A 25,915-nucleotide genomic window follows, 5' to 3' on the forward strand; every position below is an offset into this window, starting at 1 on the left:
GCTTTTTTTTTGTATTAATTGTATCTTATGCATTCGAACACAATTGTAAATATTGGACCAAATATAATATTAACTTATTTTTTGTGCTAAATTTTTCCATCTTGTATGAAGATTGTCTTAAAGTACAAATGTCAATATTAAGTCAAATAGAACATTAACTAATTTGGAGATTGGAGATTGCCTTGGAGTACAATTGTAAATATTAGGTCAAATAAAACATTAACTAATTTTTTTCTTTTTATTTTTTTTGAAATTTACATCTTGAGAGATGGTCTAAGCTTTGATCGTGCTTTTATTTCGAAACAGTTGTCCAAATCTCCCAACTTTCTTTACAATTTACAGACCTTTGCTTCCACTGAAAGAAAATGCAGTTAAAAAAAAACAAAAAAACAATAATAATACTCTCTCTATAAATAAGCAGGTACATAACATTAGCAAAGCAACTAATGTACAAAGGATTGGAGTTTAAACCATCATATGTTGCTCCTGAACGGGGAAATACTCCAACCATATTGAGATTAAACTTCTTACATGCTGTATAACTGATTGACATGCTGCCACCGGAGACGACTAAAAAGTAGGAGTTATTATTCATCCTTCAAAACTCAATTTAAGCATAGATAGGGCTAATTTTCCCAATCCATGAATCATTTTGTAGCACTACCTTGTATTAAGTACTAAACTATCAACCCTTTGTAAGATAATATGATGGCAACTTTTAGCCAACAACAGTTTCTTCGAAATTCAACTCATAGAAGGTTCTAAAAACTGGAACATGGAACATTAGTATTGTGATTACTGATAAGCGATGAAGTTGATGGAGATCAAGGAAACTGAGGATAAAGTTAATAAACTAAGAAAGCACCAAAACCAGAAAAGTGATATCTCCATCATGTATTAGGTTGGTACAACAATTGTATGAAATATCTTAGTTCGATCCAACTATTTAACATATGTTTTGGTAAACTTACAACGGTAAGCTATACTAAAAAATTCTCCGCATACAAAAGTATGAACTTTAGTTTATCTCATTGAACAGTACTAAAAGATACAGAAACAAGAAACAAAAAGTGTTAGAAGTTTCAAAAGGTTACATACAACTCAGTTTCCTGCACAAAAAGTTGACAAGGACAGCCAAAAAATAATCCAAAAGAAAGATTACCTATACATTGAGATGATTAAATGGTTAACCAGAAACATCTCCACCTTTTAGCTGTTGGATTGCATTATACAATTTCCGCCGAGGTCCAACGGAAAATACCCCCATTTCTTTGAGATCTTCAAGTGTAAGTAGTACCAAAGCTTCCTCGTCAACCTCGTGCATTTCGAAAACATCTGCGTACTTACCAAATCCCAGTTCCTCCAGCCATGTTTTAACAGAGTTTGTGTCAATTTGATCAAGTTTCATCTCATCCCACACACCAGCACCGCATTTAGTTGCAACATTTCCGTCAAAAGAAGCATCTTCATTCCAATAATCACCAAATTTCCCGCATCTTTGTGAATTATTATTACATCCATACATATCATATTCACAAACCTCATTGCTTGATGCTGGAGTTTCGCGATCAGACAAATCCTTGAAGCCATTGTCATGGTAGTAATCATCACATATGTTAAAAGTGTATCCATCAAACTCCTTCTCGCCATACTCTTTCCCATCAGGTTCACTAAACTCCGGACTAAGCTTAGAACCCCATGAACTACCAAAAAAACCATTGTTCACTCTCCTACTTTGTCCCCGGCGCTTCATGACTCTACATTTTCTGGTTATATTTCCAAAATCTAGCGTGGATTTGATATTCTCAGTTAAATCAAACGCCTTGAATCCAAAATCCTTTGAAGAGTTTGGGTTCTTATTTTCTCTGTTCTGCTGAGAATCAGCTGAGTTTCGTGGAGAAACTTCAGGGTCAGAGATTGTTAATTCAGAATCTTTTCTCTCATAAAACCCACAAAATGGATTTTGCTCAGTCTCAACAGGGTTCACAAAATCATTCCTCCAACTCTTGAGCCCTAGTTTTCCCTTAGTACCCCGAGAATACCCACATGCAAATGCTGCAGAGACATCTCCTATTTCCCCCAACCTAACATTTGGTCGCCTCTGTCTCTTTGTATTCATACTTATTATCAACATTATACACAAACCCTAGAATTCAAAAACCTGAACATACCCAATGAAACACAAATTAATAGCTATAACTCGGCATCACCAAACCCAGAAACAGAAATTAGGAAAAACAAAATCCCATATACAAAATCAAACCAGAATAACAATATGCATACACATATTTTAGTTTCTACCACTAAACATACCCCTCATTAACCAACAAAAAATCACTTAAAAAAGCAAAAAGCATATTTCAAACATTCAGTGTAGAAAACCCAGAAATAGATTAATACAGATTATAAGTTTATAAATTAAAATTAAAATTAAAAAAAAAAAAGAAGGAAAGAAATATGAACCTGGGCAGAGAACAACGGTTCCATCAGAGTTTGAATCTCTTCCTTGCATGCAACCCAAATTACAAAATGATGAAATAGGCTATTTATCAAACACTGAAACTTCAAGAAACAGTATACTAATTTGGCTTGGTTTATGATTTATTTCTTTCAAACCAAAAATCAAATGAGTGGAATAAAACACTTTTTAAGGTTTTCCTATTTGAGCAGGCAGAGCAACAAGTAAAGAGATTACAAGAAAAAGCAGAAGATATTTTATAATATTTATTTAGGGAGTCAATTATATATATATTTAGAAAGTTTTTCCCCTCCATGAAGGGACTTGATGCTAAGAAAAGATGTCCGCTGAGTCACCATCTCGAGAGAAATCTGCTCCTTCGCGCTAAACATACCACGTGTCTTTCCTTAATCAATTAACCCACTTGTCAGTGTCTAATTGGTGGGGAGACTCGAATTGCTCACCTTTAAGAAGCATCAGATGAATTCTCAAGAGACAGTGGGCTCGAGTTTTAAGTAGTCTCTTCACTTTTTGTCCTTGGTTTATAATAAAAAAGAACTGAAAAATTGGAAACTCGGAAAGAAGAAAGAAGATTCTTGAACATTTAATTAAAAATAATGATAAGAAGAAGAACGTGGGCTTGACTGTTTAATGGGTGGGGGCTTGTGGATAGGATCAAATCTGCGCTGGAAATGAAATCTACCAAACCACTTGTCATAGCTATTAGCCTCAAAGCTGTGGTTACTAAGTAAAGTCTTGTATAGGATGTTTGCGTGACTAGGCTAGGTTCTCTTTCCTTGCCATGATTGGCTTAACTTAATGTTCGTAGAGTAGAAAAGAAAAAAAAAATGAATAATTGGTAAAAATAATTTGTTTCTTTTCATAAATACACATTTTTTTATTTATATATATTCTTTACATTTTTGTTATCTCTAACTTTTTTTTCTTTTCAATTTTACTAACTTAATTTTTCAAAAATATTATTTTCAAAAAATTTTATCTACAAAAACACGATATAAAAAAAAAAAAACTTAAAATTAACAATACATCAACTCAAATTAACTAGATAATACATTGCATCAACTCAAAATAAACTAAAAAAAAATAAAAACATTAAAAAACTTATCACTGCAATCATTATATAATGTCTCAAAATAAATTAAAAACATAATTATAGGAACAACTAAACATAAACCCAAATTAAATTAAAAAATAATAAAAAAAAACAACATTAAAAATATTATCACTGCATTATAAATTGTGTCAAGAAAAACTAAATATTTACTCAATTAGAAATCAACTAGACATCAACTCAAAATATACTTAAATGAACTAAACATACGCATAATTAATTCATGCAACAACAATAAAAGAAAACTGAAAAAAAAATTATATTTACCAAAAATACACTAAAAGTACAAAATCAACAAGATATCAACATAAAATAAGTTGGTATTAAATATGACAAATTAGGATACACAGCGAAATTGATATTTTAAAAATTTATTAATACCAGCTAGGATCATACATATATAGATATATTAAATCAAACACAAATAGATTAGAGATTACCTCTTGTAGACTATCAAAGTCCACGAATCTTTTTGTATAAATCAACGATCTTCCTATCCTTATTCGGAAAGCTCACACCTTGATCTTTCAAACTCATCCTCAAACACACAAAGACATTTGTGGGCACGTAGGATTCAAAATGTTGATTTAGAACTCTCTAGATGTACTCAACACATGAGATCTAGAGAGATTTAAGTAGAAAGATGATGTTGAGTATAAAATTTTTGGTTTAAGGAAATTCTATTGTTTCTTTTTTAATTAGAAAGAGTCTGACAATCAAAACTTCTAAAAACAACTTAATCGCTTATTTTGTTTTTTCTTGAAAGTATCGCTTCATTCAATTTTATAAAGATAATTAACTTAATTAATTAATATATATTTTATTTAAAATAAAATTGAATAGTTATAACCTATTAAATTTTTAAATTTAAATCATATTATAATAGAATAATTAAATAAAGAAAAAAATTTGAAATTCAAATCTTAGGATATTTCTATCTCTAAGTGGTGCCACACACACTAATTATTCAGTGAGTGTCATGAGCCACATTAGAATTTTCCCTAATTTTCTCATTTGATTGTTTAATTAATATTTAAGATAATATATTTATCCTAAAATAAATATCAGTCAATATAAAATTAATTTTATCTTAAAATATTAGTTTCCAATAAATAAATATCATATTATAAATAAGATAATTATTAATTTCCCCTATATTAATCCAAACATGATTAATATTTATTTATTTTAACATATAGTTTTTCAAAATAAAAACTATATAGTTAAATAATTAATTAATTCATAATTAATCAATTGCTCATAACTATCACATAATTATTTTCTTGCCCTGAAAAATTAATTCATTTGCGATTTAGTCATTCGCTATACAAATCTTTTTTTTATATCCTTACCCTTGATAGTGTAAGACAGAGGTGATCTGGGGACCATGGACCTATAATACGAAGCTCCAATAAACCAGATTATTAATTAAACTCTTTAATCTAATAATTTTATTTATTAATTCTATGATTACTCTACTATAAATATGGAATTGCACTCTTAATTATTTATAAAATTATATTTATAGAGTTTTCTATTGTAGTCTATTGATATAATCAATAAATGTCGCTTTATCCTCCATTTATTAGTTCGTTAATTAGAGTTGGTCAAGATTACACTTTTACTCTTCGAATTATCTCTTCATTCTTAAATATCATTAATTCACTAGCGAATAATTAATCTATAATCAAATTATAGATTTAAGCTTAATAACTATTCAGTTCTAGAATTAACCCTTAAGGGAACCAATATTCGATCCGTTAGGAAAGTATGGAACCAATGTTACCAAACATATGTATGTAAGCAATCACAAGTGACATCCATACATAGGGCATGATCTAAATCTCCCTTATAATTACTCTCCATCTCTTCACTCTATCTCCCACTCTCTACAAATACTACTTTAGATTTTGGTTATTAAAAAAATAATAAAGAAAACTATTTACTGAATTTTTCAGAGACTATAAATATATTAAAAGATAAGAGCTAGAAATAAAGGCTAAGAAATAAATAAGATCACAGTTTTTACATGGTTGGAGCGTTAATGAGCCTTAGTCTACGAGTCACTAGTATTAGGTGTTGACAGTGCGAACTCGTCAACCAAGTTAAGTTAGAAAAAATGGGAATATAGAACTTATCAACGAAAAACTTCAAATATCTAATCAGAAACTCAAAGAATAGTTGCAGAAAGAAAATGGTGAAATGAACTTGTATTTCTTATGGTGTAGTGCTACAGTGTTTTTTCCAACCCCCTTCCAAGTGGAAGTGGGGTTCCTTTTATAATGGGCTCTAATGGCGCCTGATACATTGTGGTCCTAGAGACCAGATGGTACATGAGTACACTATCAGGAGAGTGGTCTCAAGGGTAGTGGTGTCGGCTCCGGTACATGGTCAAAGTCTGTGGGGATGCCTCCACTACTTATTGAGCACTAGTGTTAGAGGAGTGGCCCCAGGCGTAGTGGTGCTGGTGGTGGTGTCGGCTTTGACGTCTAGTTTGAAGCATACAGGCCATGTCCCCTCTCCTAGTACCCCCACTACTTGTCTGACATGAATATTCGGATCAGACGTACGGGGTCTTAAAGGTCGTACCCTGTACAATATCGTACTAGTAAGATACTTTTGTATTATGCTAGGGCTTTTACCTCTAAATGTTAGGGTCTCCATAGGTCTTCATAGGAGACACCCTCTTGAGGTGTTGGGTGCGAGACACCTGGTGTACGCAGGGGTCGTGATGCGAAATGGAGCTCTTGGATCCTTGGCACAAGGCGCCCGAAGCACCTCAGGGCCACCCATGAGACGTAGATGATAGGTGCACGAGACGTCCCTCGCAAGGCCCTGCACGCGCGACACTGATGGAGCGAGACGCCTCCTCACGAGGCCCTGCTGGTGCGTGATTCTGATGGCGCGAGGCGCCTCTCGCGAGGCCCTACACGCACGCCACTGATGGAGCGAGACGCCTCCTCGCGAGGCCCTACTGGTGTGTGACACTGATGGCGCGAGGCGCCTCTCGCGATGCCCTGCGCGCGCACCACTGATGGCGCGAGGCCCTGTGCGCGCGCCACTGATGGCGTGACGTGCCTTTCGCGAGGCCCTGCGCGCGCGCAACTAATGGTGCGAGACGCCTCTCGCGAGGCCCTGCGCGCACACGAATTCAGGTGGTGCGGCACTGATGGGCGAGGCGCCTCTCGCGGTGCCTTGGTGGCACAACGTGTATTTATGCGTTTCGTGTATTAAGGCGGTTAGGGGACCTTAGCGTGTGTTTTGGTTCCTTTGCAAGCTTGGGATTTTGAGCATCTACACTTGCCCCCTAGTCTATGAGATAGTCTTCAAGCTCTCTTGTAGACTGTTCTCTTTGATTCTTATAAATAGGCTTCATGCCTTGCCTATTATTTACACCTTACTTCCTTAGCTTAGTGGTTTCGGGATCCTTGCTCCTTTCAAGAGGTGAGGGGTTCAATCCCCCACAATTTCATTTTTGTTATCTTTTCCCTTCTCTTTTCCTTTTTTTTTTCTTTCATATTTGATTTTATTTATTGTATGTCTATATCCATGCAGGCGTTTGAGGACTAAAACACCCTTTTCCTTTGTTTTTGCAGACGCATACTTTCGACCATTTGGCTGTTTTTGACCGTGACGGTGCTTTTGGCCCTTAACTTCCTTTTGACCACGACAACGTCTCATTTTGCCTGCTTGAGGTATATTCTCTCTTATTTTTTTTATGTTCATTGGGTCCAAATTAACACTGCTCGGGATGGGGTATTTTAGCCTGAGCTTGTCGTGAGTAAATCTTGTTGCATGCCCCTTTATTCATACCCCGTAGTGGGTCATTTAGAGCGTTTGTGCCTAGAGGTTTTGAGCCCATTCCTTTGTGTTTTGTAGCAATCCTCCCATTTATACGTGAACCCTTTTTGCTTTTGGGACGAGGTCTCATGGCAGGTGAAGGTCCGTTCGACATTCCTCTGCGGGTCGAGTTTGTTGACTTGTCTTCAGACTCAGAGTCCCCTGGGGAAAATCCTTATCATGACCATGACACTTTAAGGCAGGCCCGTATTCGTCACCTCGAGCACATGGATGAACTTAGGCATAAAATTTGGGTGGTAGAGAGCGAAATTGACTCGATGTTGAGAGGAGATGGAGTACCTTTCCCCCTGACCTTAGTGACCATGTAGCGAACCTTAGGGTGACCCTTTTAGATTTGCAGGTGGAATTGGAGTTTATGGAGGGACATCTCCCGCCTGAGCCTCCTAGCCCGTTCTCTCCTAATGACTATCATGGGGCTGTCCCGTCTTCTCCTCAGCCCTTATTTTCAATCTTCCCTAGTTTAGCGCTTCCGCAGCCAATGCCTCGGTGGAAGACTCTTGCTAGGAAGAAAAAATGGAGGGTAAAGTGTTCTGCCTCCTCCTCACCTTTTTCCTTTGGTTTTGCAGATATGCCAAAGAGAGGACGACGACAGGTGGCTACTGATGACCAGGACACTACCCCCCTATTGGCATCCTCCCTAGTGTCCCACGTGTCCGAAAATAAATTGATGGAAATAGTAGATAACTACCGTGTTCCTCCGGAGTACGCATTATACATCCCTTCGGACAAGTGTCGGGCTGACAACCCTAATACGGGCTACGTGGCCATGAGCGAGCATATCCTGAAGGCCGGTGGTACAATCCCATTACACCCATTCTTCTTCGCGATTCTCAACTATTTTGACCTCGCTCCACTTCAGCTGGCACCCAACAGTTGACTGACCTTGAGCTGCCTCTTCATCGCGTTTATGGAGCTTGTCCATCGTGCTCCTATGGCCCAAGAGGTGCATTTCCTATAAAATCTCATGCCCTCTCCCAAATCCAAGGGCTTTTATTTCCTGCAAAAAGCCAATACTGCAGTCCCCTTGATAGAGGGTGCTGTGTCCAACCCGGGTTCCTGGAAGCAGGACTTTTTCTTTGTTCAGGGCCCCCTTTCTGTTTGTGAGCACTTTCGTTCTGCTCCCAGTAATTACTTCGAGCCACCTTTTCTTTTTCTTTTCTTTTTAAAACTTATTATTTTACAACTTATGTTTGTGTCGACAATGGTGTGAATTGTGTAGAGCATTTCACCATACATGTAGTTGTTGGGTCGGAGGCGGACGTTGTGAACACACTCATCAGTGTTGACCCCGAAGTGAGAAGGGCTACATACCTATTCACTGTGGAAAAACTCAACTTTCACAAGTTGTCCCCGGTTTCAGATCCCGTGCTGCTCTGGACTTTTCCTGGGTCAAAGAAGACGAAGGCTGCCTCGGCTGAGCATCGCTCGGGTGAAGGTGAGGCCGAGTTTGTGCCGGAGGGAGTCTCCCTTGGACACAGGCAACCTCACCAGCTATCTTCGTCCCCCAGGGAATGCCCTCCCTTTTCCCCTTTCGACCCTGACATGGCTTCCCGATTCCAGGGTCAACAGGCCATACCGGGGCATTTTGTTTGCCCCGATCCTGAGGACTTTGACGCTTTTCCTTAGGCTCCCCTCGACCTCGGTCCATCGGGGGCTTACTTTCCTGATCTTCTTGCACCCCCTCCTGATCTACCCGTGGCTCATTTTTCCGATCTTCCTACGCCCCCTCCTGTTTCGGCGAGCGGGTCGTCTGTCCTTACCCAGCCAGGTACCCTTGGCTCAGAAGGGGCGCCCTGGGTGGGCTGCATGGTGACCTCTTACGGGCGGCGGTATGTCCATATCGCCTTAGACCTCCCCGAAGCTGATTGGAGTGGTCTTGGGAGTTTCGCTATGTTGGATCTTCATGCATCTTATGTCGGCCTTATATATTTTTATTCCCTTTTTTTTGTTACTTATCATTGTTGTTGTTATTTTTCTTGTGCAGACCTATACCGTGGCTCAGCGGTTTGCCGACTCGGCTTACAACCTTTCCACGTCGAATATCGAGAGGGACCGTCTTGCTGTAATGCCCCGGATTCCCTATTACGGTTAACGACTGGATTTGTAGGCCGGGAGGGCCATAATTGGTTAATTATGCTATTTAATGTGTTTATGCATGTTTATGAGAATTATATTATAATATAATGTTACGTGTATGCATGTCGATGATATATGTTGAGACCACATTATGATGTGGGTTTGTTCGAGCTGTTCGACATGAGACGATCGTAGATTATTGATTAGCGGTTTAGTCACAACAGGTTTAAGTGTCGGGACTTGGGTTGAGTCTCGGGGTGATTTTGATGGTTAGAGCGTTACCGGGAGATAAAGGGTAGCGGGATGTGAATTATTGGTGTTTATGATTTTTGAGAATAGCGGGAATTGGAGAGCGTTAATTATGATTAACGAGTTAGGAGGAAAGTACCAAAAATGCCCTTGGGAGTCTTTAGTAACCATTAATTGACCTAGGGGTAAAATGGACATTTCACCCCTAGGATAGATATAACACTCTTGGCTGAAGAAAATAGTAAAGGAAAACAGAGTATATTTTAGAGTTCTCCCGTACCTCCTTTTTCTCACTGTTCTTTGTGGTTTTTGAACCAATTTTCGAGGAGTCAAGCTTAGGAAGCAAGCCTTGGGAGATTGGGAGTGTGTTCCACTATTGAAGAGCTTCATAAGCCAAGCTTTGGGTAAGTTTCTAACCATAGTTTCTCTGGTTTGCTCTGTTTTGGTGTTGTTTTGCAGCTGAAATGTTTAGGGTGAATTCATGGGTTTTGTTGGGAGTTTTGTCTAGGGTTCCCATGCTTGTGATGTTTGGGATGTGTTGGGATGGTTTTTGGGTTTATTTGGCATCAAGAATAGGCTTTGGAAGCTTGGAGATCGAGTTAGAAACGAAGGAGATGAAGAAGGTCGGTTCAGGGATGTTTTGGGCTGGAGGTAGCGCTACAGCGCCCACCCTAGGGCGCTATAGCGCTCCTCAGGAGGGTTTTTGGCTTTTGGGAGGTTTTGAGTAGAGCGCTGTGGCGCTAGGGGTTGAGCGCTGTAGCGCTACCCTGCTCCTTCCAAACCCCGTTTTGAGTGTTTTTAAGGGTTTTTGACTTGGGGTTTCAATCCTTAAGGCCTGGGATCGAATCTACTCACCGTGTGGGCATGTTTCGAGGTCCCGAGGATGGTGCTTAGGTTAAGACCCTATTATTGTGGATTCTCATTAATGGAGGTTATAATTGGTTGTGATTAGGTAACCGCTAAGGAACTAAAAGATCGATCGTTCTCAGGGGTTGTCTTTATCATACTTCTCGCTCGAACTTGAGGTAAGAAAACAGTGTATGAATATAGTTGCACCCTGTACAGGTATATGACATGCATGGTTTCATATTGAGGCATGTTGGTTGATATATGTGAACGTGGATTGCATATTAAATGCTAATGAATGCTGATTACCTGGTTAAGACACTGACTAGTCAGGGACAGACTCCAAAGTCGATGATCACGCATTGAATGGCTCTATGGCATTAATGCGGGACCGACCCTAAGGTCGAAGAACTTATAAGCGCTTGCCTGGTCTACAACCAGATGACTATAGCCAAGGTATATGACCCCAGTGACCGTTTGTCACGTGGCTAAGGGACGTTGTCCATAGTTTCAACTCTAGAGTCGTGAGGAAGGTTATGTTGATGACCAATCACCATGCACCTGTCCTGAACAAACTTATGAATGAAACACTTATCGATTAAGCCCTGGTGACCCTATCGTCACATGGCTAAAGAGAGCGGTGCTCATTATTGTGACTTTCGGCTATTGTCACCTATTTGTGGGACTGATAGTCCTGGATGATTATTATGATCATTGTTGATATTATATCGTATGTTATTGTGTTTTCTTGCTGGGCCTTGGCTCATGGGTGCTATGTGGTGCAGGTAAAGGAAAGGAAAAGCTTGGCCAGCCTTGAGTAGAGAGCTTGGGCGATGGGATGTACATACAGGGCCGCTTGACCGCCACAGTCAAGGAGTTCTCAGAGGGACTAGGGGTTTACCCTATTTTTGCCGCTTAGGCCGGTGGGGATTGTAAATTTGGAACTGTAGCGACTCTTTTGTATTACGAACCACTTGTAAATATTTTGAAAGGCTCATGAAAAGTTTATTTACTTAATGAAATGTACCCTTTCTTTTTTACTGGTTTTCTACCTGAACCTGATAATAACACTTAGATCACGTTTTTAACCAAAGGACTCGGGTAGCGGGTCAAATTTCCGGTTCACCGTTCTCCGTAACTATTCTGGGGTAGCCAGGGCGTTACACTTGCGGTTCAAGTCCAGGAGCTCGAGAGGGAACTTGCTGAAACCAGGTCTAGGCTAGAAAATTCCTTGGCGAAAATTTCTGCCTCATCAAAAAAGAAGAAGAGGGCGATTGCCAAGGCCACGATGTTGCAAGAAAGGGTCACCACCCTAGAGGCCGAACTCCAGGGTGCCAAGGCTACTGCGGCTGCATCGTAGGAGAGGGTCGCTTCCTTAGAGGCCAAACTTGAGGGTGCTAAGGCTGCTGCAGTTGCGTCGCAGGAGAGGGTCGCTTCCTTAGAGGCAGACAGGGAAGCTATTGAGTATAGGTCCATAGAACGTGCCCTTTATGGTGTATGGAGGCAGGATCCAAACTTTGATTTCTCCTCCTTTAGTGAGCACGCCGTTGCCTGGGCGGCTAGGTGGAATGCCCATGGCAGGAGACCTTGAGATTGTCATTTCATAATTTTTTCCAGTTAGTCTGTTGTGGATGTATGCTCGTTCGAGCCTTATTGTGCTTGTAATAATAATTTTTTTTTAAGTCTTGTTATGTTACCAAAAATCTTTTTTTATATATCCATATGCGGTTATTCATCTCTTATTCCTCTGTGTTCGAGGTCTTTTTGAGCCCGTATGATGGGGTTCGGTGGGTTCCCCTTTTCTATTTATCAGGCTAGAGGTCCTTTGGAGCCCATGTGAAAGGGTTCAATAGGTCCTTTTTTGGTTCCCTTTGATTGTTCTTATAAGGATATATTGACCCGTTGGGTTCTAGCTATCATTTATATATTTTTGCGCGCGCTTATTATTTCTTGCGAGAAGCATCCTTCTCGTCATTATTCATAGTACTATTTTTGCAAGGGTCTCTTTTAGGACCCTTTTTGGCTAGACGGCTTGGTGGCTGCTCTAGGCTTATTGGTGGGTGCTCTTTCTAAGGCTTTTCCCTTTGAGAGAGTATCTGCCTTTATTTGGAAGTTTGTTGTTTTTTTTTTTTGTAAGACCTTTTGGCTTCCTTGATGTTCGTAAGGGTAGCTATTCCTTGTGAACTTCAAGAGATTCCTTGCAAGGTCTCCTCCCTGTTTGTTAGGGTTCATCACACATTTTTTTTTTATATAAGGACCTCGTTGTTCCTCCTGATAGAGGGTCCTTTTTAGGATCCTCCTGATACGAGGAGTCCTTTTTAGGATCCTCCTGCTTGCTGTATGTTTTGCCTCCTGTCCTACCCCCCCAAGTGTCTAGTGAAATTTATTTCGACAGGCACTTTGGTTGATGCTCGCATAGAGAAGAAAAATTACATGCGAAGTTGTGAACAGTTTCATTCATAGTAGGCAGGTTACAACGATATATATAAAAAGTTTACATCTACTTGGGAGGTTATCTAGGCAACCTCTTTAATTCTTGTCTACTAAGCTAACATAACATGCAACAAACTAAACACAGACACTGCTTGCATTGGATGTGGAAGTCTTATTGGTAGTACTTCTTGAGGTGTTCTGCATTCCATTCTCAAGGTATGACGGTGTCGTCCATGCATGCCAGCTTATAGGTGTTTGGTGGTATGCACTGAGTGACCTAGTAGGGTCCTTCCCATTTTGCCCCCAGTACCCCCGCCCCCGGGTCTCGCGTATTGGGGAGTACCTTCCTCAATACTAAGTCTCCTACCCTGAACTTTCTCTCTCGCACCATTGAATTGTAATACCTCGCTACCCGTTGCTGATATGTGGCCAGCCTTAGTTGTGCCCTTTCTCTCTTGGCTTCCAGCAGGTCCAAGTTCCCGACCAACGCTGTGATGTTAGCCTGGTCATCATATGCTTGCGTGCGAAAGGAGTTAACCTTCATTTCTACCGGAAGGATAGCCTCGCAGCCGTAGACCAAGGCAAAAGGTGTCTCCCCAGTGGAGGAATGAGGGGTGGTCCTGTAGGCCCAGAGCACATTTGGGAGTTCCTCGACCCAGGTCCCTTTCAACTTTTCCAACTTAGTTTTCAAGTTCCTTTTCAGGATCTTGTTGATGGCCTCTACTTGCCCATTGGCTTGGGGATGTACTACTGCGGAGAAACTCCTCCTGATTCCTTTTGCCTTTCAGCAGTCCTTGAACATCCCTCCTTCAAATTGCGTTCCATTGTCGGAGATGATCTTGTAAGGTACTCCGAACCTGCAAACAATATATTTTTTGACAAACAATATATAGAACTTATCAACGAAAAACTTCAAATGTCTAATCAGAAACTCAAAGAATAGTTGCAGAAAGAAAATGGTGAAATGAACTTGTATTTCTTATGGTGTAGTGCTATAGTGTTTTTTCCAACCCCCTTCCAAGTGGAAGTGGGGTTCCTTTTATAATGGACTCTAATGGCCCCCGATACATTGTGGTCCTAGGGACCAGATGGTACATGAGTACACTATCAGGAGAGTGGTCTCAGGGGTAGTGGTGTCGACTCCGGTACATGGTCAGAGTTTGTGGGGATGCCTCCACTACTTATTGAGCACTAGTGTTAGAGGAGTGGCCCCAGCCGTAGTGGTGCTGGTGGTGGTGTCGGCTCTGGCATCCAGTTTGAAGCATACAGGTCATGTCCCCTCTCCTAGTACCCCCACTACTTGCCTAGCATGAATATTCGGATAAGACGTACGGGGTCTTAAAGGTCGTACCCCATACAATATCATACTAGTATGATCAGTTTGTATTATGCTAGGTCTTTTACCTCTAAATGTTAGGGTCTCCGTAGGTCTTAATAGGAGACACCCTCTTGAGGTGTTGGGTGCAAGACACCTGGTGTACGCAGGGGTCGTGGTGCGAAATGGAGCTCTTGGATCCTTGGCACAAGGCGCTCGAAGCACCTCGTGAGGCCTTGCACGCGCGACACTGATGGAGCGAGACACCTCCTCACGAGGCCTTGCGCGCGCACCACTGATGGAGCGAGACACTGATGGAGCGAGGCGCCTCTCTGAATAGATGACTAATAAGTCTCTTTGGGTAGATGACTAATAAGTCTCTCTTTGTATAGATGACTAATAAGTCTCTCTGAATAGATGACTAATAAGTCTCTCTTTGGGGTAGATGACTAATAAGTCTCTCTCTGGGGTAGATGACTAATAAGTCTCTCTGAGTCCCACGCCCCAGGCCATGTGCACGGCCATGGGAGGCCATGGTGTTTGATGCGCGCCGTGACGCTTTGCCAAGTGCGCCGCGACCCGTGCGTGCTTCAGGGATGTGCTAGCTTCTGTTTTGAGGCTAGCCACGGCGCTTGTGGGTAGGGCCGCGACTCTTAGTGCCAGTTTGTATTTTTAAGTGTGTTTAGGCTTGGGAACTCAAAGGTTAAGGCTCAGGATGGATTTTATCACCCGGATTGATAGAATTCAAGGTTCCGGAGATTAGAGTTATGGTTCAAAGTTATTTAATGGATTAGAACTTGATGGATGAGTATTGTTAATGTGTTGTGACTAGGGTTCGACGAGGCTCAAATTAGGGGACTGTTCTCGGGATATTGGTGCTCGGGAAGCTAGGGACCCAGGTAAGAAAACCCCTGTTCCCATAGAGCTTGTATGCAGGGTTGAGCCCTAATATGTTTGGATTGCAGGGCGTAGCCCTTTGATTGAATTTGTTAGTATTCAGTATATGTTTATTATGCTATGAATGCAGATATGTGAATGTTCGGCAAGAGCCGGGAACGGTGCAGGCCGTGGTCGGCAGGGGCCGGGAACGGCAAAGGGCCGGGAACAGCGTTGGGCACGTTGAGTGCAAGGCCGAGTACGGCAAGGGGCCGGAAGCAGCATCGAGCACGTGGAGTGCGAGCTGCCAGGGTGAGACCCTAAAGGATACCTGTGATATCCTCACGGTGTGGACCGCAAACCCAGGACCTGGTAAAGCGCCTGGGACGGCTTGGCCGTATGTGTTTAGCCTAATGATGGCCTGTTATATATGCTATGTGTTTGTTTTGCATATGTTTTCTGTTTGTTGGTTTACTTGCTGGGCTTCGGCTCACGGGTGCTCTGTGGTGCAGGTAAGGGCAAGGAGAAAGCCAACCAACCATGAGTATAGCAAGCATAAAGCGGCGTGTACATATTTGGCCTGCCTGGCTGCCACAACCAGTGGATTTTGGGAGACGATTGTAATAAAACCTAGATTTTGTCGTTTAGCCGACTTGGTTATACTTATATGTTGTAAATATTTCTAAACAGTATTTTGGGATCCCAAGTGTTAAACTTTTATGATTTTCAATGAATTATAGTTATTTCTAAAGTTTCTACTCTGTTTGTTATTTAATTACACTTTTGCTTTAAAAGCCTCGATTAGCGAGTGATTGCACGTTTTTAAACTCACTTAGTAAGGGCTCTAAGGTAGTAGGGCATTACAATCAAGGCTAGAATGATAGACATTGTCAGGCAAATGACCAGAGTCAGATCCCTCAGCAAGCTCCTTATAACTAGTAGCAGTTGTTTACTGATTTACAGGCCAGAGTTATGAGGTAGGAAGAAGAAATCCACCTCCTGAGATAACAACAGGTTCCTACAGAGAACATTCTACCAGAGGTACCATCTGTAGCGGTGCCAATAGTGGAATAGTTGCCAGAGGTTGGAAGTAAGTGGGAACCTCTTTATGAAAGGTTCAAAAAACAGCAACCTCCAGATTTTGAGGGTAGTGCATATCCAGCTAAGGCAGAGCAGTGGATGCGCATGATTACCACCAACCTTGACTTTATGAGGGTGTCTGGCATTGAAAGGGTGGCTTGTGCCACATATATGTTTTGGGAGGATGCCCGAATTTGGTGGGAAGTGATATCCCAGACCAGAAATGTCAATGCCCTGAGTTGGGAAGAGTTTTAGACTCTGTTCCATGAAAATTACTACAATGATGCCATCATGCAAAGGTTGAAGAGTTCAGTATATTACTTCAGGGGAGTTTGTCAGTGACTGAATATGCTCTGAAGTTTGACAAATTGGCAAACTTTGCCATGAAGCTGGTGCCCACTGATGGGACCAGAAGGGAGAGGTTTCTCTAGGGGCTACAACCTAGAATAGCCCAGGATGTTCGTATCACCACTATGGCTGGAGTTACTACTTATGCACAGGTGGTTGAGAAGGCACTCATAGCTAAGAGCACAGAGAATAAGATCTAGCGGGACAATGCAGCTAGAAGAGAGTTAAGGAGGACATGACCTCCATTTGTAGGTTCAGGTAGGGGCGGAGGCCCCAACGATTAGAAGAGGAGGGCTCTTGATACCTTCCTAGCTCCAAGTCCTGATAGGTGACCACGTGGTATTTCTATGGGCTGCTAGTGTGGCAGTGAGGCATGGAGGACTTATTCAGAGTGCCTTAGGTGCAAGAGACGCCATTTGGGGGAGTGTAGGGCAAAGGCTTGATTCTTATGTGGGGGCAGTGGGACATTTCAGGAAAGAAAGAACCTAGGAAAGCGGACAACTCGGCCCCAGCTTGAGTGTTCACATTGACTCATGTAGAAGCTGAGGCTTCACCCTCAGTTGTTATAGGTCAACTTTTAGTGCTGGAACCCCTTATGCTATTTTGATTGATTCTGGTGCTACACATTCTTTTGTTGCTAGTAGAATTATTGATAGAGTGTGTAGACCATGTGATTATTATGCTGTGGGGTTCAAGACCTTATTACCCACTGGGGAGTTAGTAGTATCCAGAAGACGGGTCAGATCACTGCCATTGATAGTAGAGGGTAGAGAATTGTCAATTGATTTGATATATTTGGTTATGACTGACATTGACATGATTTTGGGTATGGATTGATTAGTGAAGTATGGGGCAACCATAGATTGCAGAAGGAAGATGGTAACCTTTGAGCCTGAAGGTAAGGGTCCTTTTGTATTTGTTGGCACTATGCATGGACCTCTTACACCTATGATATCTATTCTGAGGGCTAGGGATCTATTGCAAGGAGGTTGCATAGGATTCTTAGCTGGTGGATTGATACCACTCAGACCATGCCAGTGGGACCAAAGAAGACCAGATTAGTTTGTGAATTTCTCAATGTGTTTCCAAAAGATTTACCGGGGTTGCCACCACATAGAGAGATTGACTTTGTGGTAGAACTGGCACCAGAGAAGGAGCCAGTGTCTAAGGCACCTTACAGAATGGCCCCAACAGAGTTAAAAGAACTGAAAGTACAACTGCAGGAGTTGTTAGACTTAGGTTTTATCAGACCTAGTTTCTCACCATGGGGTGCACCAGTTTTGTTTGTGAAGAAGAAAGATGGTTCTCTGAGTATGTGTATTGATTACAGAGAACTTAATAAGTTAACAATCAAGAACAAGTATCCTCTGCCAAGAATAGATGATTTGTTTGATGAGTTGCAAGGAATAAGGGTATTCTCAAAGATAGACATTCGATTTGGTTATCATTAGCTGAAGGTCAAGGAGGGAGATATACTGAAGATTGCTTTCTGCACTAGATATGGGCATTATGATTTCTTAGTCATGTATTTTGGATTGACTAATGCCCCAACTGCTTTTATGGATTTAATGAACAGAGTGTTCAAGGATTATTTGGACCGATTTGTGATTGTCTTCATTGATGATATTTTGGTTTATTCTCAGTCAGAGTCAGAACATGAGCAACATTTGAGGTTGGTTCTACAGAGACTAAGGGAACACAGACTGTTTGCAAAATTCAAGAAGTGTGAGTTCTGGTTATCTCAGGTAACTTTCCTTGGCCACATTGTCAGTAAAGAGGGGATTAAAGTGGATCCATCCAAGATTGAGGCGGTCAGAGATTGGCCAAGGCCAAAGAATGCTTTAGAAGTTAGGAGTTTCCTTGGATTGGTAGGCTATTACAGACGTTTTGTGGATGGGTTCTCAAAGATTGCCACTTCACTGGCTGAGGTGACATGCAAGAATCAGAAGTTTGTGTGGTCAGACAAGTGTGGGAACAACTTCCAGGAATTGAAGCAGAGATTAGTTATTGCTCCAGTTCCAAGTCTTCCTACAGATCAGGAGAAATTTGTGATATATTATGATGCCTTACATCAGGGTTTGGGTTGTGTTTTGATGCAGTCAGGGAAGGTGATTGCTTATGCCTCATGTCAGCCGAAGGAGTATGAATAGAGATATCCCACTCATGATTTAGAGTTGGCGGCAGTGGTCTTTTCATTATTGGTATGGAGACATTAACTTTATGGGGAGAAATGTGAGATTTATACTGACCACAAGAGCCTGAAGTACTTCTTCACATAGAAAGACCTGAACATGAGACAAAGACGTTGGCTGGAATTAGTAAAAGATTATGATTGTGAGATTTTGTATCATCCAGGAAAGGCCAACGTGGTAGCAGATGCTTTAAGCCGGAAGGGTTCGAGACAGATTTTCAGTGCGAGGTTGATAACTAGAGAATTAGCAAAGGATATGACCAAAGCTGGTATAGAGTTATTGGCGGACCAGTTGGCCAATATTATGTTATAGTCTACGATGTTGAAGAGAATCAAGGAAGTTCAATTGGGTGATCCACAAATGATCAAGATTAGGGAGGATGTTTTGGCTGGAGTGTCCAGAGATTATACAGTGTCAAAGATGGGCTTGTTGAGATACAAAGGTCGGATATGTGTTCCGTTAGACATTGCTTTGAGGCGTGAGATTCTGGATGAATCTCATACTACTCCTTACTATTTGCATCTAGGCACCACGAAGATGTATCAGGATGTAAGTTCGCTGTATTGGTGGCCTGGGATGAAGAGGGATGTAGTAGAGTATGTGGCTAAGTGCTTGACATGTCAACATGTCAAGGGTGAGCATCAGAGGCCGGCAGGGCTATTGCAGCCTCTAGACATTCCAGAATGGAAATGGGAGGACATCACGATGGATTTTGTGGTGGGATTACCCAAAACTATAGGTCAACATGATTCAATATGGGTTATTGTGGATCGATATACCAAGTCAGCTCACTTTCTACCAGTAAGGACTGCTTTTACAATTGACCAGTATGCAGATCTCTATGTGAGAGATAACGTGCACCTCCATGGAGCATCGAGGTCGATCGTGTCGGATCGGGACCCCATTTTCACTTCCAAGTTCTGGGGAAGTTTACAGAAGGCCATGGAACATAGTTAAAGTTCAGTACTGCTTATCATCCTCGGAGTGATGGACAATCTGAGAGGACAATTTATATATTAGAAGACATGCTACGAGCATGTGTTTTGGACTTTAGTGGATCCTAGAGTAAGTATCTACCTTTGATAGAGTCTTCCTACAACAACAGCTATCAGTCGACCCTTGGGGTGGCACCTTATGAGAGCTTTATGGTAGGAAATGTAGATCTCCCATTCATTGGGATGAGATAGGAGAAAGGAGATACTTGGGTCTTGAGGTAGTTCAGAGGACCAATGAGGCCATTGAGAAGATTAGAGCTCACATGCTCGCTTCTCAAAGCAGTCAGAAAAGTTATGTAGATCCCAAACGCAGGAACGTGGAGTTTCAGGTAGGAGACTATGTTTTCCTTAGAGTTTCACCATGGAAAGGGGTGAGAAGATTTAGGAAGAAGGGTAAGTTGAGCCCTAGGTTTGTAGGTCCATTTGAGATCTTAGAGAGGATTGGTCAGGTGGCCTATAGATTGGCCTTACCACCGACATTGTCGGCTGTGCATAATGTATTTCATGTTTCAGCTCTTCGAAGGTATGTATCAGACGTGACTCATGTTTTGAGTTACGGGGATCTGGAGCTTGAGACAATCTCTTCTACGAGGAACAACTAGTCTAGATACTAGATAGAAAGGAAAAGGTCCTGAGGAATAAAACTATACCTTTTGGTTCAGGTATTATGGAGGAACAACAAGGTTGAGGAAGCAACCTGGGAGGTGGAGTCATATATGTAGAGTCAATATCTCGAGCAGTTTTGGTAAATTTCAAGGACAAAATTTCTGTAAGGAGGGGATAGTTGTAATGTGCCAAATTCCCTAATGTGGTTTGATGCCTGGATTAGGGGGCCAGGAGGGCCATAATTGATTTATTACGCAATTATGTGATCAAATGCATGATTATGTGGAATATATGATTATAATAGCATGCATGTGGGTCCAATCCTCATTAGAAGGGAATTTTTGTAATTTTGATCTATTAAGAGCATATCTGTATATTTATGTGCATGTTGGTGATTTATGGATGAGACCACATTATAATGTGGATATGTTCGAGCTATTCTATATGAGATGATCCTAGAACGCAAGTTAGCGGTTTGGTCATAACGGGATTAATTTCCAGGCTCGGGGTGAGTCTGGAGGTAATTTGATGTTTAGTACATTATCGGGAATGAATGGGTAATGGGTTATGATTTAATTATTATTTGAGAATATTGGGAATAACGGGAATTGGAGGACGTTAATTATGATTAGCAGGATAAGCAGGAAATGATTGTTTTTCCCTTGGGTGGCTGTATAGGAATTAATTGGGCTTAGAGGCATTTTGGTCTTTTGACCATGGGATATATTTAAACTTAGTGGGCTGTAGAAGGTTAAGGCTTAAGGAAAAAAAAGAGTTTCTTTCTTCTTCTCTCTCTCTCTCTCTCTCAGTTGAGATTTTGAAACTTAGCTTGAGGATTCATCTTGGGGAATCAGGGTTTGTGAGCTTAGGATTATGTTACAGTCATTGAAGGGGGTTTAATTCAAGTTTGAGGTAAGAATTTCAATTCAATTTTTTGGTTTTGCTCTGTTTTTTTAAGTTATGTTTAAGCTTTGAATTTTGATTGTAGAAGTGGTTATTTGGTGTGGTTCAAAGTGTTATAAAGCTTAGGTTTTGTTGGTTGAATGATGGATATGTTGTGGTAATGTTAGCTATGACTTTTGGATTTATTTGGTGAAGGTTTGATTGGGGTTTGAATTGAGATATGGGTAGGGGAGTTGGGTTCACTGGGTCAAGTCGGGATTGAGTTCATGCAAGTCGCGACCTGGACCGAGGCTAGAGCCTTCCATGGGCTCAGTTAAGCAGGCACACCACAACCCACTAAGCCAAGTTGGTGCCCGCCCCTAGTACCCCAGACAAATGCTCTATGTCTTGGTGGTGCACCGTGACCCACTAGGTCAAGTCGCGGCCCACCCCTTCCTTTTGTGCCCGGAGGGGTTTTTCATGAGGTTGAAGCGCGAGTTTTCATTTCCTAAGTCTCGGGGACAAATCTACAAACCGTTTTAGTATGATTCGAGGCCCCGAGAGCAGGGTTTAGACCATGAACCTTTTATTATTTATTTTTATTGATGGGATTTCATATTTGGTTATGACTAGGTGACCGCTAAGGGACTTAAGGACCGATCGTTCTGAATGGTTGTTCTTTTATTACTTCATGCTCGAACCAGAGGTAAGAAAATTGCACCCAGTATGTGACATGCATGGTTATTGATGAGGCATGTTGAGTGCTCTAAATATGGACATTGATTGCATAGCAAATGCATAGCAGCTTTGCTTATCTGTGTATGGCACTGACTTATTAGTCAGGGAACGACAATGGTGTTTAGTATTGATCATGAAGTTGTGACTTATCTGTCAAGTTCAGCGATGATACTGAGCACTGGTCGTATGGTATTGGCTTAAGAGTCAAGAATGGCATTAATGTGTTTAACACAGGCCAAAATGATTAGATCTAATCAACATATGCATTAAATGCTTGATCGACCCCCAAGGTCGAAGAAAACTAATGTGCTTGTCTAGTCTAAAGGCTAGTTACTTAGAGCCATGGCCAAAAGGCTCAGGTGACTGAAACGTCACATTGCTTAGGGTGCAGAGCCCCAGAGATAGAATTAATAGTCATCTAATCAGGGATTAGATCCCTAGAGATAAACTTATTAGTCATCTATTTAGGGAGCAGATCCCCAGAGATAGACTTATTAGTCATCTATCTGATTAGGGTGCGGAGCATCAAAGTGTGACTCACTATCTGATTAGGGCTGCAAGCCCTAGAATGATTACTAGAATCATTTAATGATATTACATACATGCTGTAATAAGTTTTCTTACCGAGCCTTGGCTCACAGGTGCTATGTGGTGTAGGTAAAAGGAAAGAAAGGCTCACCCAGCCTTGAGGGGAGAGCATAGGTGGCGATGTGTACATATGTGGCTGCTTGACCACCACGACCAAGGTGTTTCTAAGAGGAACTAGGGGTTAACCCTATTTTTGCCGCTTAGTTCAGTGGGTTGTAATTTTTATACTGTAATGACTATTTTGGATTGTAAATAACTTTATAAACACTTTTATGGGCCCATGGACAGTTTAATGTTTTGAATGAAATATATCCATTTTTTTATTAAGATTTTTATCCTGGCCTATTAATAACACCTAGATGCACGTTTATAACCAAATGACTCATTTAGCGAGTTAAGCATTGTTTAAAATCCACAGTAACAGTCTTGGTGTAACCAGGGCATTACAGTCACCCCCATTCCTTTACGTTACTAATCTGTTTTTTATTCCTATCTCAGGTGACCTGGACATATCGAATCCAGTGGCCAAAATGAAGGAGATGATCGAGGCCAGGGATGCTACGGCCAAGGCCTTAGCAAAGAAAGCTGCCAAGGGCCAGACCAAGAAGAAATTCATCGAACTAATACTTGGGGATTCACAACATGATCTAGCAGTCTTCGAGGGAGTTCAAACTGTAGCTTTGGTCCTGACAGCATCGATTGAGTAGCGTCAATCCCCATTTGCTCCTCTCCAGGTTATTAACTTGGAGTAGGAGCTTTTAGAAGGAGGTTTGAAGAGTAAAAGAAAGATGGACTCTATTGCCGCAGAGTCCTCGAAGCGGGCCCAGAAGGCCAAGACAAAGGATTGCTCCCTGGCTGAGGAGCATTCCTCTGGTTAAAGCCTTGTTATTATGATAGAGCTCCTGGATGCTCCCGAGCTTCCCGTCAACCCGTCCTATACAGGGAAGAGGATTCAATCATCTGGAAGGAGAGGATGAAGATTATGACCCAGGCCTGGGATGAGGGGCGCGATACACGAGATGAGGTAGCTCGGGCCTTGATCCTCCGCCTGAAGGTGGAGTTTTCTGAACGTCTAGAGGCTTTCAACACCCTCAACAGATCGTGGATCGGTTGGTAGCCGAGATGGGTTTTCAGCCTAAGTTGGGGCAAGACAGGACCTCGCTTGCTGTAGACTTCCTGGCCCAAGTGGAGACTACCATGTCCACTCTTCAGCTCAAATGCTACGCCACCTTGGCGAGCAAAGAAGCTCTCTTTGTCTCCCAGGCCATCCGTCATCAAGTCACTGCGGTAGCCACTTGTGTGTTTTTCTATCTTTACTATTGTTGTTCTCTTATGTTTTCTAATTCTGGTTTGTTCCAAGATGCCTTGCTGGCTCACAGGAATATGAAGTTAAGGGCTGAGTTGGCGATGAAGTTGGAGACGACCCAAATGGAGCTGGAGGGGGGCTGTTAATCAGTGAAAAGCTGCCAAGGATGCCCTCGCCAAGGAGGCCACCCGGGTTCAGGCTGAGCATGAGGAGATTCTGTCCCAGAGAGATGCCGAACACAGAAAGTTGGTGGAGAAGCTGGAGGCGGAGCTATCCCCATAAAGTTGGTGCACAACTTTCTGCAATGGGCCCCGTGTAATCTGCCTGGGTCATAGTCTCTATTTAGTGCAACCCTTTTTGCATTAATTTAGCATTTATACCCCAGAATGGGGGAATTTGTATTAATGATAGTTTCTTAACATTAGTGACCCCAACCTTTATAAATAGGGCTGGGGTATCTCCTTGTAAATGGTCCAGATTTTAGAGAGAGAAACCTTGTAACTTAGTGCAATATATACGGTGCCTAAGAACAACCATTGAAGCTTGTTCAAACAAGCTTCAAGCCCACTAAATATCAGAGACTTATGGACTAGGTCTCTTTAATAGCCTAAACCACATAAAATCCTTGTGTTCTTTTCCAATATTTTTTTTAAACTTTCGGATTAGGTTGATAGCAAAAAAGGCAGTCAACATTTTGATAGTGGAGTAGGCTTAATGTCTAGAGACCGAAGACTAAGAATCCTAGTAGCGCGAGAACAGGCTTAGGTCACCCCCGGTGGACATTGCGCCCGAGGAGCACTAACCAAACCCTTGATCTCGACATGTGAATGGGAGTCCGAGTCCTCTATATTCGGTGTTGAGGACTAGGAGGGAGCTCCCGTGTGTAAACTGAAAGAGTGATTGTTTGTACCTCACAGTGAATGAAGGGATAAGGACTTAGACTTTCTACATAGGATGGCGAGTTGACAGTAATGCAGTTAGCGACGGTTAGGGTGGAGTAATGACCGCGATTTGGTTGGAATCTGTGATTGATAATTTGTAGATATACTTCTATGAATAAGAATCCTACCACTTTAGCATAGATATGTTAAGATATGCGGATTAGATGAATGATCCAATGGATGATGGCTTTGAGGGGAAGATGCGGGATGAGCCTTAGGTTACCCCTTTAGATTGTTGTATCTGGGAAGTTTGAATGGGTGTTAAGACCAAAATTTGTATACTACGAGGCACACGGCCTAATATTTTAGCAAGTGAGAGATGATAATCAAAAGCCAGAATGGCTATTATGACTTTAGGGTATCCTAGAGTTAGTATGGAGGAATACAATTATGGACTTTAGGGTATCCTAGAGTTAGTATGGAGGAATACAATTATGGTGTTAAGACCAAAATTTGTATACTGCAAGGCACATGGCCTAATCTTTTAGCAAGTGAGAGATGATAATCAAAAGCCAGAATGACTATTATGACTTTAGGGTATCCTAGAGTTAGTATGGAGGAATACAATTATGGAACGTAAGGGTAGATATTGTAGATGAGGTGAGTGGATGCGAAAAGTTGTCACTTGACATATTGGGTTAACACACTATGGTTTCTGTGAGTGAGATATCAAAAGAAGAAGTGTGTATGAAAGAAGACCGTACATCTCCACTGGACACTAAAGTCGGCAGTGTCAGATTAAGACCCTTAGGTTACCAGGTTTGGGAAAAGGGTCCTAGAGGGAAATGAGTATAAGATTGGGATTTGGAATTAATGGTTACCTTCTAATAAACTGATAACCTGAAGGAATAACTCAGACATTGAGTGTTTTACTTCGAATAAGTGAGTTTTGGGACCTTGAGGTAAATACGGTCCTTGGAGTTGATTGTTACGGTGATGAATGTTGGTCGATGGCTAGAAAGACTCTGAGTAAGATATTGTGAGATAGGGAAT

The 25,915-nt window shown here is 41.6% G+C and overlaps 1 protein-coding gene across 1 annotated transcript; it reads right to left on the minus strand.

Moving 5' to 3' along the window:
- Positions 1–1,002: 1,002 nt before the first annotated feature.
- LOC133830803 (uncharacterized) lies at positions 1,003–3,048 on the minus strand. Its single transcript, XM_062260874.1, has 2 exons — positions 2,464–3,048; positions 1,003–2,161 (listed from the first exon to the last, which is right to left on the minus strand). Exon 2 carries the CDS (start codon positions 2,132–2,134, stop codon positions 1,187–1,189), a length of 948 nt encoding a protein of 315 aa, XP_062116858.1. The 5' UTR covers positions 2,135–2,161; positions 2,464–3,048; the 3' UTR covers positions 1,003–1,186.
- Positions 3,049–25,915: the final 22,867 nt, after the last annotated feature.

This window comes from Humulus lupulus, chromosome 4 (assembly GCF_963169125.1).
Source record: "Humulus lupulus chromosome 4, drHumLupu1.1, whole genome shotgun sequence".
NCBI lineage: Eukaryota > Viridiplantae > Streptophyta > Magnoliopsida > Rosales > Cannabaceae > Humulus > Humulus lupulus.

What these genes read in the sequence shown, in the direction of transcription:
- LOC133830803 (XM_062260874.1), bottom strand. Translation starts at nt 2,134, where the DNA reads ATGTTGATAATAAGTATGAATACAAAGAGACAGAGGCGACCAAATGTT.